The sequence below is a fragment of the Procambarus clarkii genome, chromosome 10 (genome assembly GCF_040958095.1).
Source record: "Procambarus clarkii isolate CNS0578487 chromosome 10, FALCON_Pclarkii_2.0, whole genome shotgun sequence".
Lineage (NCBI taxonomy): Eukaryota > Metazoa > Arthropoda > Malacostraca > Decapoda > Cambaridae > Procambarus > Procambarus clarkii.
In genome coordinates this window covers 8,983,832-9,001,266 of record NC_091159.1, presented here as the reverse complement: position 1 = coordinate 9,001,266, position 17,435 = coordinate 8,983,832, and the positions used below count along the sequence as shown (strand labels likewise).

Here is a 17,435-nt window from a genome sequence, read left to right as displayed (position 1 = left end):
ATGCAACTGAAAACTCACACCCCAGAAGTGACTCGAACCCATACTCCCAGAAGCAACGCAACTGGTATGTACAAGACGCCTTAATCCACTTGACCATCACGACCGGACATAATGAGGTGATAGCCGAGGCTATTTGAACCGCCCCACCGCCGGCACTCGGATAGTAATCTTGGGCATAGCATTTTACCAAATCACCTCATTCTTTGGGGCACACGTGAGGAACACAAATGCGAACAAGCCTGAATGGTCCCCAGGACAATATGCAACTGAAAACTCACACCCCAGAAGTGACTCGAACCCATACTCCCAGAAGCAACGCAACTGGTATGTACAAGACGCCTTAATCCACTTGACCATCACGACCGGACATAATGAGGTGATAGCCGAGGCTATTTGAACCACCCCACCGCCGGCACTCGGATAGTAATCTTGGGCATAGCATTTTACCAAATCACCTCATTCTTTGGGGCACACGTGAGGAACACAAATGCGAACAAGCCTGAATGGTCCCCAGGACAATATGCAACTGAAAACTCACACCCCAGAAGTGACTCGAACCCATACTCCCAGAAGCAACGCAACTGGTATGTACAAGACGCCTTAATCCACTTGACCATCACGACCGGACATAATGAGGTGATAGCCGAGGCTATTTGAACCACCCCACCGCCGGCACTCGGATAGTAATCTTGGGCATAGCATTTTACCAAATCACCTCATTCTTTGTTCCTCACGTGTGCCCCAAATTATATATATATATATATATATATATATATATATATATATATATATATATATATATATATATATATATACATATATATATAAGCATAAGCAACAGGGCTCCATTAAGGAACATATAATCTCTTCCCACAACCAAACCATCGCCAGAGAAATCCTAGTAAACAACACAGAAATCATCGATAGATACAGCGATAGCAGGCGGCTTGACGTTTGCGAGGCACTACACATCAAGAAGTCAACACCAGCAATCAACAGCCAATTAATGCACAACTATATTCTACCCACCTCAAGACTCCGCTCCAATATAGAAGCATCAAGAAATATGGACCAATAGGCTTTCTACAAACACTTCTATTCAATACCCATTGTTTCGTGTTCTGTCTTGTGTTGATGAAATTAATACCCTATTAATGCCACCTCACCTCATCCACCTCACTCAAATGTAGATATAAAATCGGATATGCGTAAGTTCTATTCAGTTGTGTATTTGTAAACTAAAAGTCTTTGAAAATGTAATAAGTTTTACGAAACGCGCTCGTGTCGCGTCAGGCTAGAAATAAAAATGAATTTTGGAGAATTGATTTTTGATTTACCTCCAACAGTGAAAAGAAATGTACGAAAGATTGAGAAAATTCGTGTTAGAATTATTAATCTTACTTTTTCGGTCATATTTAATAATATATATATAATATATATATATAATATACTGTGAAGCGGCTGCCCATGCAGCACGAGCATACATCACAAACATTTCTGATGAAAAGGCCCTGCTCAAACTGGACTTTAAGAATGCCTTCAACATGGTAAGAAGAGATGCAGTACTTTGTGCCGTACATCGCCATTTCCGGCCCCTCTACCCGTTCATACTATCGTGCTACAGTGGCGAGTCAAAACTGCTCTTTGGTGAACATGAAATCTGATCATGTGAAGGTGTTCAGCAAGGTGATCCTCTTGCTCCCCTTCTTTTCTGCTTAGTCTTAAAAGAAATCACCGAAAGCTTGTCCAGCGAGTTCAACATCTGGTTTTTGGATGATGGCACTATAGCTGGCACCGTAGACCACCTCTTGTCAGATATCAGGAAAATAAGGGAGCAAGAAGTAAGCCTGGGTCTCGTCCTGAACCCTTCCAAGTGTGAAGTAGTCTCCTCCAACCCAGACATCGTAGCTAGAATAAGGTCTGCCTTGCCTGGAGCCCATGTCATTAGGGCCGAGAACAGCACCCTCCTTGGAGCTCCCCTCGGGTCTAACGCCATTGAGGAGATCCTCGACAAGAAAATCGCAGACCTTAGGAGGATGGAAGACAGAATAGGTGACATCGATGCCCACGATGCTTTTTATCTCCTCACCAAATGCCTATCCCTTCCGAGGCTAACCTACTTTCTGAGGTGCGCCCCATCTTACAACAACCCAAAGCTTGACGAGTATGACCTCCTACTGAAGACCATGCTGGAAAAAGTTGTTAACCTCTCCCTCAACGAATACCAGTGGAAACAAGCCACTCTTCCTGTCAGGCTCGGTGGCTTGGGTGTCCGCACCGCCACCCAAATTGCTGTCCCAGCCTTCCTGTCTTCCTCCTCAGCATCAGATGACCTGGTTAAGGAAATTCTGCCTGACACCCTGAGTGATGTAGCGGGGATACAGGACCCCCACTACACGGAATGCGACACGAAATGGGGTGCCATGACAGACCCAGCACTCAGACCAGCCATGCCGAAAGCCAAGAAACAATCCAGTTGGGACAGCCCCATTGTAGACAAAGAAGCCACAGCTTTGCTGGAGGCAGCAACAACCCCCAGTGATCGTGCACGCCTCACAGCTGTGCAGGCTCCCCATGCAGGGGACTTCCTTCTGGCAGTCCCTATGTCTGCGACAGGCACACGTCTTGATCCGCAGGAGCTCCGTATTGCAGTCGCTCTCCGCCTTGCTGCCCCTATCCACACTGTTCACAGGTGTATTTGCGGCGAGGCAGATGCTGACGAATATGGATTGCATGGCCTGCACTGTGGAAAATCGGGTGGTTGGCACACTAGACACGACGAAGTCAACGACATCATTAAAAGAAGCCTTGCCTCTGCTCAGTGTCCAGCGGAGAGAGAGCCCCGCAACCTACTGAACCGTGACTCTGTTAGCTTTGCCGGCCGACCAGACGGAATCACACTGCGTCCGTGGAAGGGTGGCAGGCAGTTAGCATGGGACTATACTTGCGTATCCACCCTGGCAACGACATACATCACCCTCTCTGCCGGCACGGCAGGAGCCGCAGCGACACACAGAGAAAAACAAAAGTCAGTCAAGTACAGGCAATTAGATCAAAGGTACAATTTCGTTCCAATAGGGTCTGAGACCCTAGGCCCATGGGGTGAGAGTGCAAGAAGGTTTCTTAAGGATCTTGGTTCCAAGCTCATTGACACCACAAGAGACCCTAGAGCAGCAAGTTTTCTCTTTCAGCGCCTCAGTGTCGCGATCCAGAGGGGAAATGCCCGCTGCATCCTCGGTTCCTGCCCGGCGTCGGAGGAGTTCGAGGAAATCTACAGCCTCTAGGAAGCGAACTTTTTCTTGTGTCCTCTTAATGTTCATTTTTTTGTATAAAATCAGATATGTAACTGTATAACCTTGCATAATAAAGTGTACATCATAATAAAAAAAAAAGGGGGTGGTAGGAGAAGTGAACACTCTTTCGTATTCAGAGTTAAATGTCAAGTTTTTCCCTGAGTGCTCTGTGTTCCCTTCTCTGAGGCTGTGGGTCCCTATAATTGCACCAGTGGTGGTACCCCCCATATATATATATAATATATATATAATATATATATATATAATATATATATATATATATATATATATATATATATATATATATATATATATATATATATATTGTACCTAGTAGCCAGAAATCAGTACTCGGCCTACTATGCAAGGCCCGATTTGCCTAATAAGCCAAGTTTTCTTGAATTTATATATTTTTCAATTTTTTCTTATGAAATGATAAAGCTATCCATTTCATTATGTATGAGGTATTTTTTTAATTTGAGTTAAAACTAACATAGATATATGACCGAACCTAACCAGGAAAGAAATTGGAACCTAACGAACCCTATCTAACCCAACCTACCTTAACCTAACCTAAACTAATATAACTAAGTCAATAATTTATGTTCTTAATATAATATAACAATAATAATTCAAATTAACCAATTCAATAACAAGTCAATAATTTATGTTCTTAATATAATATAACAATAATAATTCAAATTAATCAATTATAAATAATGATAATAAAGAAAAGTACTCTGCCTATTAGGCAAATCGGTCCTTGCATAGTAGGCTGAAAAGTGCATTCTGGCTACTAGGTACGATATATACATACATATACATATACACTAACTCTACCTATACCGGGACCTATATTAATATTTATATAATATTAATATAAAAATTAATATGATACCTGTAATATAAATTAAAAAAAATCTTAATATAAAAATATAGGGTTCTACCGGAACCCTATCCCTATTTTTCGACAACGAACCCAGTCGGATTCGTTCTCAACGCACAATAGAGAATTCCGGGCTCGAATCCTGGGCGGGACAGAAATGGTTGGGCACATCTTCTTTCACCTAATGCCTCTGTTCACCTAGCAGTAAGTAGGTACTCAGGAGTTAGTCAGCTTGTTGTGGGGTTGTGTGTGTGTATTGAGAATTCGACCATATAGGTCTACCGTGTATGAATACACTCAGGCATCCTGTCCCCCGATACGCTGAATTATATGTTAGGCTTATATCGAGGTCCCCCCCCCACCCCCTCCCCGCAAGGTGGAATAACTACCCCTCCCCTCCCCCCCCTCCCAGGAGGGTTATTAAAGCATTAGGTGATAGGAAACGCGCCCAACCATTTTTGTCCCGCCTGGGATTCGAACCTTGAATTCTCGATTGTGAGTCGAGAACGAAATTTATCTTCCAATTTTTGTGGTTTTTATCGCCCAGATATTGTTGTTATTGTTATCACCAGCTGACATGGTTCCCATGACGACGGTTCGGGTACGAAAGGTTAGGTATATGAAGACTCAACAACGCCAGAGTGCCTCAGAGTGTCTCAGTGCCTCGAGTGCCACAGAGTGACTCAGTGCCTGGAGTGCCTCAGTACCTCGAGTGCCTCAGTGCCTGGAGTGCCTCAGTACCTCGAGTGCCTCAGTGTCTCAGTACCTCGAGTGCCTCAGCATCTCAGTACCTCGAGTGCCTCAGAGTGTCTCAGTGCCTGGAGTGCCTCGCTGGGTGCCACTCGTCATCTCCACCTCCTCCGTCGTTTGAGGTATTTTGCACATTAATGTATATTAAAAGCTATTAATAGACAAGACATTGTTGTATGGGTCAAGTGCGAGGTAGAATACGGTAGACTGCCTCGGTATACTGTAGACTCGCGCTTGTGAAGTTGATTTACAAGCCTTAAAAGTGACATATGACAATTGATTGTGACAAGTAGTTATTGTGACGTTTACCACACGTGACACTTGTTGTAGTGTATTAGCCACCTCAGCGAGGTGTATTGGCCTGGTGAGCATGTACTACTATCTCTACTATCGTTGGTGTCTACTTATGAATGTGCTTTATTGTAAATATTTAAGTAAAATAAATAATTATGTAGTTCCTGTCGTGTTCATTGTTCATGCAAGCAACTGAATAATGGCAATAGGCAACTGGGTGGGTGACATTTATTTATGTATTTATTTATTTGATTATTTATTTACAAGGAATGGCCTAGACTTTCTGCCCTTAACAGATGCTAAACTAACCAATTCAGCCTAAAACAGCATTATATTATGGTAAGAAGTAGTAAGCCTTGTTAAACTAAACACAAACAAATGTAGATGGTTCAAGTCACAGTAGATACTGTAATACTGTAGTTTCTTGTTTATAATATGTTCTCTTCTAAGTTTGGCACCCCCATTAAGCTGTATGATCACTCCTTGTTGATGTTTCAACAGCAACAAGGGAAAAATTATGTCTGAATCATGCTGACATTTTTTTTCCTTATTTTAATTTTGATTAAATTAAACTTTATAAAAATTGTACATTTTTCTCAGTGTTGCCTTTCCCTTAGCCAAGGGAAAGCTAAGTTGTCTGTGTAATTACCTAAATGTAGTTACAGGATGAGAGCTACACTCGTGGTGTCCCGTCTTCCCAGTACTCTTTGTCATATAATGCTTTGAAACTACAGATGGTTTTGGCCTCCACCACCTTCTCACTTAACTTCTTCCAACCATCTACCACTATGCAAAAGTGAACTGTCTAATGTTTTTTGGCAGCTTTGTTTCTCTGGCTTGATCATCACATGCTGGACAGACCTAACAATGCTTAAGCTGATTGACCGAATGACATTTTTGACAGAGTGATGTGCATGTATTCACTGCATGAAGCCCTATTCACTTCACTGCATGAAGCCCTATTCACTTCACTGCACGAAGCCCTATTCACTTCACTGCACGAAGCCCTTGTTATAATACAGCATGTGTATCTTCTGCATACAGTTGGAACGTGAATCATGTAAGGGAGAAGTAAGTAAATATCAAAAGAAGGCACCAAGCCAGGAAGGCTATGTAGCACATCAAATGTGCAGGATATTCAAAAGACCCTAAATATCACAAAGGATGCCAATACGAGAACAAACGTGCATAAGGCGTACGATATCGAAGTTATCTGATTCACCAAGAATTTGATCAAGGGACAAGTGACCGAGAGGGATGGTCGGGAAACAAGAAACACCCATGTCCTTGAAGTCTGGACATTTAACAAAGATATTCATGATCATAAGAGAGACAATGAAATTTGGACAATAAGGAGCAGGGCGGTGCTCCTTTAAGTGCTCATGAGTTAAGCCTTGCCAGAGCCATTTCCCACCGCCGGTTACGGTGGTAGGAGGAAGGCCATGGGAACACACTACCCTTAAGAGGTAGCGGAACACGCTACCTACCCTTAAGAGGTAGCAGAACACGCTTAGAGTAACACGCTACTCTCAAATTTTACTTTAACTTTCTGTTAAAGTAAGAAACAAAAAGTAACAGTCTTTAACTGTTTCTGTTAACTTTCTGTTGTATTAGTAGGTACATTAAAACTTTAATGTACCTACTGATCTTTTTCAAATTTTCTTACAATGTACCTGTTAAAAAATTTTCAATTTTTGCTAGAAATTACCTATTTAAAATTATCTGTTAGATTAAGGACCTCCACAAAATGCTATGCATTTTAGAGGCTTTACAAAAATGTAAAAACACCAATGCTATGTACTCTCATAAACCCAATGTACCATCTTGTATATATATATATATATATATATATGTAAATAAATCAATAAATAATAACCAGGTACCCGTTAACTCCCGGGTGAACAGAGGCTACAGTTAAGCATTGGCGCCAAGTAAATCCTCCATCGGCCAGGATACGAACCCAGGCCAAAGGCTTGCCAAGCACAGAGCGAGTGTTTTACCACTACACCATGAGCACTGATAAAACTTAAACTTAGCTTAACTTAATTCTAACTTAAACTGTCTGAGTAATCCCCCCTGTAAGACAGACCCCATGAGCATAGCTCTCATCCTGTAACTATACTTAGGTAACTATACTTAGGTAATTACCATTTACCCTTAAGATGTGCAACTAATTTAATTTTGGCAGTCTTTACTGCTTGGGGCCTGACAGCTGAGTGGACCGCTTCGGATTCGTAGTCCTGAGGTTCTGGGTTCGATCCCCGGTGGAGGAGGAACAAATGGACAGAGTTTCTTACACCCTGATGGCCCTGTTACTTAGCAGTAAATAGGTACCTGGGAGTTAGACAGCTGCTACGGGCTGCTTCCTGGGGATATGTAACAAAAAAGAGGCCTTTTTGAGGGCCGGTCCGCCGGGATGTTAAGCCCCGAAATCATCTCATCTCAAGATATTAATACCAGAAAATTGTAAACTTTATTCGTTATCTAGACAATGGTAGATATTAATCCAGACCATTTCTATAAAATTTAAAATAAAACTCACAAGGGAAAAACACCTTCAAGCTCAACAAACCTTAATGTAGGACGAACATCAAATAATTGTTTACTGATAGGGTAATAAACTCATGAATTCACCTACCCACTGAAGTAAATGCCAAGACAATAGAGTACTGTACTTCATTTTAAAATGTGGGAACCTGTGCCCCATTGTCCCCACTGAGGCCAATAGAAATGGTGCATCTGAGGTAAATTTTGGTAAATGTATGCAATTTTCTGTTAAACATTAAGCATTATGAAAATATTGCTGTATATTCCTTCAATAATTCACATTTTTGTCAGGCACAATATTAGGAATGATGAAGGTGCTGGAGCTTGTCCTCGTGATCCCAGCTCTGATAACATGTGCCTTGGGAGCTGCTCCATTTGTCATTAATATTGACAATGTTACAACCGAAGACTTTCAGCCTCAGCAGATTCACATTGTCATAGGAGGTAAGGAAGATTGCATTTTTTGTAATTTAAATTGATTCTAAACTTAAACTCACTTTTAATTAGCATAAAGACCTTGTACGTTTGCATCCATCACCGTCTGTTCAGCAGGGTGGCACAGTGCAGACATTCCACCCAGTACAGCATCTGTATACAGGAGAGCACTGTACATATACTGCCACACATTCTGCTTTTCCCACACTACCTTTGCATAATGAGAGGCTATTATAATATGATCCCTTTGTGTACTTAATAAATAAAATATTATCATCATTATTAATATTATTATTATTATTATTATTATTATTATTATTATTATTATTATTATTATTATTATTATAAGGCAGATAGTGTTAATCTTAAAGGCATCTTAAATTTCTGTGACTAAAAACCGATACAGTAAGCCTACTGTATACAGTACAGTCATCCCTCATTATTATTGTATGGTAATTGAAAATTGAATATCACAGAATTTTGCAACCCATCCTCATGAAATGATAGTACAGTACTTATAGTAATTATTGATCCAAAGTACAGTACCAATATGTAGCGATAGACCACCAGTAAACCATTTTTTGTACTTTTAACTTTATAGATTCGGGAAAAAATAATGCTGAAAACAGAACTTAAATATTCCTAGGCCTAGTAGAGTACAAATATGTACTATAGTAGGTCTAATATAGTGTGTATTAGGCCTAAGATTGCTAGGAGAGGTTAGGTTACTTTATGTCTTATATTTATAATTAACACTTTCGCGCTATCTGGACGCGCCGGCGCGTTCGGTTTCGTCTAACGTAAACGCATAGTGGACATATAGTTATGTCTACTTTTAAAATATTTGTATAAAATTCAATTTTAATCCGATTTCATTGTGGTTTGTTTCAAACGACGCGCCATGAAATTCTCTTTCTCACCACTAGGCCGCCTGGCGCGTCGGCCTACCCGGTCACGTGACGGACCCATTGTTTTCGTGTCACGTGTCGTGAGTCGATCACGCTCCCCTCGCGCGCCAAACTCGAGCATTTTTACCCGTTTCCGTGTGGATTATACCCAATTACTTCATCAAAAATGGATCAAGGTCAAGGCCCAAGCACTTCTACAAGCACTCAAGAAACATTGAGAGAACTTGGGGTGTACACATGTGGCACAATTAGAATGCTACGTGGCGCCCCAAAGGTATTGCAAGCTCTAGCCAAGGGTAAACTTCCACTGGATACCACAGTATACCGCCGCAAAGATAATACCTTCATTCTCCTGTGGAAAGACAAGCGAGTGGTTTCAATCATTACCAACATCCACAATGCAGACACTCAGCGAGTTCAGCGAAGGAAGCGAATTCGCAACCGAGACGGAACAAGTGGAATACAACAGGTAACAGTGAACAAACCGACTGCAATTTGCGAGTACAATAAGTTCATGAAAGGTGTGGACCACTTCGATCAAATGGTTAAATATTACCATTTTACCAGGAAAACTCACAAGTGGACCAAAAAGATTACCTTTTATTTCCTGCAAATGGCATTGCATAATGCCTATGTTTTGTACAAATACAACACAACTGATCGAAAAAAGCTAACATTGCTACAGTTCCACGAAGTGGCAATCTGGGCCCTATTGCACTGGGACACAGAGGAGTGGCCTAAAACATCATCATCATCTCAACACTTGCGGCACGCTCCAGACATAAATGATGACACAGCTCCTGCCAATGCTGACGCCATGCCAACTCCCGGACCATCTGGTGTGAGGCGGCCTTTGTTCACTACACCACCTCAAGATGAAGCAGACAACGAATCTGAACCCGACATGTCTGCCACACTGCCAGTTGACGAAACTGTTTTGTCAGATGAATCTGACTCTCCTGCAACTCCTGTTACACCTCCAGCGAGAGGACCTGGCCGCCCTATTGTTGATTCAGAAAATCGCATGAACTACAAACTGAAACATGAAATTTACAGACTGCCCAAACGTCTCAAGTGTCATGCATGCGCACGGTCCGGTAAAAGGAAGGACACGAACTATGGATGCAAGACCTGTGGTGTTGCACTCTGTGTTGTTCCCTGCTACACCAATTACCACCGGAAACAGGTGTATTGGGTGGTAAAGAAGTAACCACCCGCAACAGCTTCACTCCACCTACAAACCATCTGTTGAGCAACTTCAGGAATGAAGAACCTGAAGAAGGTGGAGAGAAGAACAAATGCTCAACTTACTGTTCCACAACCAGCCTTCCCTTGGTAAGTACACCTATTTGGTCCAAGTTTGTGTAGTATAATTTAGCTCATAGAACATTCTATTGCGAAAACATTGCCACAAAAATGAATGACATACATACAATAATAATATCAGAACAGTGAAATAAGTATAAACTTTCAAAGCAACGTTTCGCGCGTGTGTCGTCTGGTCAACGTTACCAGGTAACAGTGCGCCCACTTCCCACACTCTTGCGGGTGGGCCGGGACCATTATTCTACGATTATATTCATATCATCGTGTTGGGAATTTTATTGGGAGTCCATTGATACCAAAATTAAGGCTGTAGGACAATTGTAGAGGTGATAATAATCCCAAGAGTAAAAACATTTTGTTGCTGTTGAGCGCTCACGGCGACTCATCTTCGTAGTTATTTATTTCATGCTGGTATCTCTATAGCTTTTGTGACTTTTTTTTACTGATGTTCTTCTAGAGAATTTTATTGCGAACACGTTGGTACCAAAATGAAATACGTAGCATGAAAACTAAGGTCAGAAAAGTAAAAAGAGTATACACATTTTTGTTTTTACGCTTAAGCGATAAAAACGCCGCGCGCACATACGGTTGGCTGAGTGACCTTCGCCGAGAGCGCGAAAGTGTTAACATTGCAGTTAACAAAGTTTCTAGTTTTGTCCATATGCAATACAGTAATACCAAAAGTAAACTTTCTAGTGATCCATCACTACATATCGGTACATTTGACAAAACAGTTACTACAGTATATGTATTTTCATTTTAGGAGAATGGGGTATTTTGATATACAAAATAGTAGGTTTAAATCAGGGAATTTATAAGATTTATGATACATTAAATTTATCCTATTTTTATTGATGCATATTTGCAGTTAATACCTGTTCAATATCCATGAATAATTGTATATACTGTATGGTTTATCTTAAGACACTTAATTCTATATTTAATATTGATTTAAGAAACAAACCAAGACATCGTGATTACTTGGGTAACACCAACTGAAACTCCTTCGGCTGTTGTAAAGTTTGGGACAGCAAGCCTGAGCAACTCTGTTGATGGCAGCAGCAAGGAGTTTACTGATGGCGGTAATGAACACCGGCAGATGTGGATACACAGAGTCACTCTGAAGGACTTGCTGCCAAACACTGCATACTGTAAGAGAATTAAAAACTTGCCTTATGTTGCATTTTTAGCATTTTATGTCATGCATGTGATACTGTAAGTAAGCTTGTATTGAATTCATACTATATATATGTTATACCAAGTACATGGTTCCATAAATCTTGTACATAATATTTCACACAACAGTGCATGTATAAGTACTGGTAAATTAACAATATCTCCTTGATAGTGTTGTACATTGTATGACATACATATCTCTGAGTTGTGTGCTATAAAAACTAGCTCCCACTTACTAGCACATTATGTCACTACTGTACTGTACCTCATAAGTTATGAGTGAGCTGTCTGAAGATAACTACACTGCCCTACACTCTGTTTAAAATACACTGCACTTTGCATAGAGTACCTCTAATCACTAATTGTACAAGTACATTATTATGTTAAACAGTATACACAGTACTATACACTATATCACTAGCTGCTTTATGTGGAAAATAAGGAATGTTTCATAAAGCACCCAGTAAGTGTTACATCCAACACATATCTTTTGATACCTGATACCTACCTAAGGCGCAAGTCATTCTTACCTCCCAAACCAATATTGTGTTGACCCCCCACCTCCTTCACGAGGATACAGTTGTCCATTAATGAACATACAGTATATTTTGTTGGGGACAGGAAGCCTGTGTATATATATATAATTTAGGCTTGTATTGAGGTCCCCCCTCAAGGTTAAACTACTAACCCTCCCCAGGATGCAACAGTTGCCTAACTCCAAGATACCTATTTACTGCTAGGTGAACAGGTACATTAGTTGAAAGGAAACATGCACAACTGTTTCTGTTTTGTCCAGGAATTGAATCCAGGATCTCCAATTGTGAGTTGAGAACAAAGCCAACTGTACTACAAGACCGGTGGGTGGTACAGTATGATGAATAAGTTAGGAGAGCTACATGAAAGGGCACAGATGATACAATTGAACATCATTGCAATTATAGAAATGAAAATTACAAAGATTATGGGGATTGCAATGTTTCCAAAGGACTACACTCTGGAAAGCCTAGAAGAATGCAAACATGGTACCCTTATTGAAGAAAGAGGATGTTTATGAGACCTGAAACTGAAGACCTTGTAAAATACTGGAGATGTTAACCAGAAAGAAGATAGGGGAAGCACCTGGAGAAGACTAACCTTGTATCTGAGAGACAACAGGATCTAGAAAAGGAAAGTCATGCCTTATGAACCTGATCAAGTTTTATGAGAAGGTTTCCAATGTTTGCATTGATAGAGAAGAATGGGTGAAATCTGTCATCCTAGATTGTCAAAAAATCTTGAAACTGTCCTCCACAAATGGCTCTTCCACAAATTGGAAAAGCAGGTTTGGGTAAATGGGAAGATAACTTGTATAACTTTGTCATTTGGTTGGTGATTCAATGTGGACGAATGTTTAGCAAATAATTTTCCCACTGTTATCTAAATATAATTCAAAAGATAACCTTGATAAATATCATACTGTGCTAATCTTTTATATGATAATTTTCGTTTATATAAGGAGTTGAAATATTTACCTGATTTACCTGAGAGCTAATAACTCTAGTGGCCTCGATGAGGACAGAAAGCCTGTGGCTTGTCGAAGGTCCCCCCATTTGCCTTAATGATCTTTTCTATGTATATTTTGAAATTCAGCACAGTTTTGGCAGTTACGGCTTTGGCAGGTAGGCGGTTCCATGAGTTAATAACCCTGTGGGTGAAAAAGCATCTCCTGTGGTTTGTTGTCCTATATTGTGGTTTGTTGAGCTTGAAACCGTTGCTCTTTGTGTTACATCTGACCTTCTGAAGAAAATATCCGGATCAAAATCCTCTAACTTGTTCAGTATTTTAAATGTTTCAATGAGATCTGCCCTGTCATGCCTTATTTGCAGTGTTGTTACTACTGTGGCTTTCAAGCATTCCTAATACGAGAGATGACGTAGCTCTGGAATGACTTTTGTTGCCTGATGTTGCACCTTCTCAAGAGCAGCTATGTCCTTTTGAAAATGAGGTTTCCATGCTTGGATCATTACCTTCTTTCCTTATAGTCAAAAGTATGCTTGATTTTCTCAAGAGTTTGGTTAGTTTTTCTGACTGCTGCACCACCTGTTGTGCAGCTTTTAATGAGTGGTGGATCTTGACTCCAAGGTCCCTTTTGTCATCAATCTGCTGTAGTGGAATGCTATTAATTTTGTAATTTTGGCATGGATTGTTATGCCCCATATGCATGGTCTTACATATGTTGATATTAAAAAGCATCTGCCAGTCTTCTGACCATTTGTGGAGTTCAAGTAGATCTCTTTGTAAGGCTTCAATATCATTTTCATTCCCACTTTACCATAAATCATCATCTGCAAATTTGATGTGGTTTGTAATATTCTCATCTAAGTCATTCATGTATATTGCAAAAAGGGTAGGTCCCAAAATGGACCTTTGTGGCACCCCACTTATTGCATTTCTCCATTCAGATTCGTTTCCATTTAGCATGACCCTTTGTTTTCTTTCCTTCAACCATTGTTTTATCCATTCTAATATTTTACCATTTATTCCATGGGCCTGTAATGTCCTTGCCAGTATTTCATGTGGTACCTTATCAAAAGCTTTAGCAAAATCCATGTATACTACATCCACTGGAAGGCATTTGTCTGAGTAGCTGGTTACTTTTTCCAAAAATGTGAGCAAATTTGTATGGCAGGATCTGTTTTTAACAAATCCATGTTGTGTCGATTGTTCGGTGAACAAGGTTGTTCACTGAAAGATGGTGAATGATTCTCTCCTGAGGATTTTCTCCATGAGCTTGCAGATGTGTGGATGTCAAGCTGATCGGCTAGTAGTTTTCTGCTGAGCTCTTTCTGCCATTTTTTAAAATAGGGGTACAGTAACATTTGTATACAGTATTTCCAATCTAGAGGGACTACCCCTTTGTTCAGAGATTTTGTGAAAAGTAGTTTCAGCGGCAGGCATAGTTCTTCTGCCAGTTCCTTTAACACTTTGACGATCTGGGCGCGCGAGCTCCGCACTACCCCTGGCGGGTTTGGGCATTCCACGGGAGGGGCAGTAATTCTGAAAAATGTATACTCTTTTCAACTTTGTCACCTCAATTCTCGTCCTAAGTTATTCAATTTGGTATCAATGTGTTCACAATAGAATTCCCTAGACTAGTAAATGCATATAAGCTCCAAAAGCCCGGCTTACCAAGCGAGTTACCTGGGAGCGCACAAGAGTGATAAAATGTGTACCCTCTTTTCTCTTTGGTCACCTCAATTTTTGTCCTAGGTCTTTCATTTTGGTATCAATGGGTTTGCAATAGCATTCTCTAAAGGAGTATATGCATATAAAATAAAAAACCTGGTCACGTTCCACCTGCGGATGAGTTGAAGAGGGGCCACGCGTTACTCGCGAGGGAGCACCCAGACGCTTACCCTCTACGTCCCCAATTCCCACCCGCAAATGTTTAGTATTTTTTCCGGTTCCTAACATCAATTTTCATGTTACAGCGCTCATTTTGGTATGAAAGTATTCCTAATAGAATGCTTTAGATGTATATATGCATATAAGGGCAAATTGAAGAACAATATTGCCAATACAATACAATAAAGTAGAAACAACAATATAAACTACAGTGGGGCCTCAATTTACGATGGGAATCCGTTCCCAGACATGGATCGTAAGTTGAAATATCGTAAGTCAAAGCGATTTTTCCCATAAGAAATAAAGGGAATTGAATTAATCTGTCCCCCACCCTCCAAAATATTAACTTATACATACATTTTATTCTGAATAATTTTTTTATCTCTAACTACAATACAGTACATATGTTTATCTTACCTTTATTTATTTATTTTATACAAGAAGGTACATTGGGTTTGTGAGAATACATAACATAGTATTTACAATCTTGTAAAGCCACTAGTATGCGCAGCGTTTCGGGCAGGTCCTTAATCTAACAGATAATTTTAAGTAGGTAAATTCTAGCAGAATTAATATATTGATAACAGATACATTGCAAGAAAAAAATGAGATGAGAGAGATTAGTACAGTAAGTATATTAAAGCACATTGGTATATTAAAGTTCTGATTGATTACATTGACAGCTTGATTGGTAATTTAAACAAGATTAATAGACACCATACAGCAGATTGATAGTACATATAAGAAGAAAGCAATGATCACAATGGTAAAGATGTTCGGATTGGGTATATAAAGATTGGGAGATTGGGTAGCAATAGATACAGTGTAATTTTAAAGCAACAAGGTAAAAAAACTATGAAGATGAAAGTAGGTACTTTTTAGTTTTGTTTTTGAATGACGCAAAAGTTGGACCAAAAGTTGATGGAAGATTCTTGATGGTGTATGGAAGATGGTGAGGAGGGGGGGGAGGAGAGGTGTTACTGTTTGGAAGGGAAGTCCCCTTCCATTATAACATCAGGCAGTGAGGACTTCTCTGGGGTACACACTTTGGCACATTTTGCATGCATACCACTAGGACCTGCTTCTGGCTCACATCTTGATTTTCTCACTAGAAATCGTTCCATTGAAGATTGTTTTTCCCTACATTTCAACACTTGTCTGTAGTGAGGCATCACATTGTCATTAAAAAGATCAATGCAATGGGCTGTTACAGCTTTATCTGGGTGATTCTTGTCAGCAAAACTTTGCAGTCCTTCCCATACTGCACACATTTTCTTAATTAATGAGAAAGGGACATCCTCTAATGCCGCCGCCTCCTCCTCTGAAGATTTATTGTACTGTACTGCCAAGCTAGTTCAACAACACTAGTACCATTATCATGTTTACATATGACCTCTTGTTTTTCCTCTGTGGTCATTATTACATGTCTTTTCATATGTTGAACCTTACCACTGACTTTCTTGGGACCCCATGGCATAAAATACAGTATAATAATCAGTTTTATGTTTAAAAAGCGAAAAATCACCACAAAAACGGAATTTCTTATAGACAAGATTGTCACTAAGCGGGCAACTCTAGTAAACTGAGGCAGGTCAGCCCGCGTGACCAGGAACCACACGCTCGGTCGACCCAAACGTGTACCAACAAATATCGTTAGTCGACGACACTATCGTAAGTCGATTCGCATTTTTCGATCAAATTTACATTGTAACTTGAAATTTCGTTTCCTGCCCGAAACGCTGCTTGTACTAGTGGCTTTACAAGATTGTAATTACTATATTATGTATCCTCACAATCCCAATGTACCTTCTTGTATATAAATAAATAAATAAATAAATTATCGTAAGTCGGGGCAATCGTAAGTCGAGGTGCCACTGTATATAAAAAACTAAAACTTTTTGTACTTACCAATACAGTGTTGTTTGTGGAGCATGACATGGGCTGAACATTAGTTTTATCCACTCCACCTGCTCCAGGAAAACGTTTCCTGAAGGGTCAACCCATGTTTTTTTTATAGGTGGAGTAGATGGTGGGCAAGCATTACTGCTTATCGGCCCAGAATTGTTTCTTGCGATGGTATTTGCTGTAGCGTGGTACAGGACACAGTGGTACATCACACGTCTTGTACTTATAGTGTGTCCCTCCTTTTACCAGACATTCTGCAAACACGACACCTCAGATGCTTCTGTATCTTTACTTGAGTATGGGACAAGTTTTTGTTGAGACGTTCTGGATTATCCACAATACGGGGTTTTGTCCTTGCAGAAGCACCACTAGGGATAATCACAGTCTCATCTTCTGACTCAGATGATGAAGGTACACCTTCAGGTACGGGTGAAGTGAATACTGGGTGCCTCACACCTGAAGGTCCTGGTGTTGATGGTCTGGGTGTTGCAACATTGGCTCCAGTGGCAATTACATCAGGAGCATGTGGGA

At 40.3% G+C, this 17,435-nt stretch overlaps 1 protein-coding gene across 1 annotated transcript in view; it reads left to right on the top strand.

The window, feature by feature from the left end:
• The first annotated feature begins 4,797 nt into the window (after positions 1–4,797).
• LOC123747281 (acid phosphatase type 7) overlaps positions 4,798–17,435 on the top strand; it is a 69,507-nt gene continuing 56,869 nt past the window's right edge. The window contains exons 1-3 of the mRNA XM_045729361.2: positions 4,798–5,051; positions 8,062–8,214; positions 11,396–11,590. Of these exons, the coding sequence (XP_045585317.2) occupies positions 8,076–8,214; positions 11,396–11,590 (334 nt within the window). The 5' untranslated portion in view covers positions 4,798–5,051; positions 8,062–8,075. The remainder of the gene's footprint in view (positions 5,052–8,061; positions 8,215–11,395; positions 11,591–17,435) is intronic.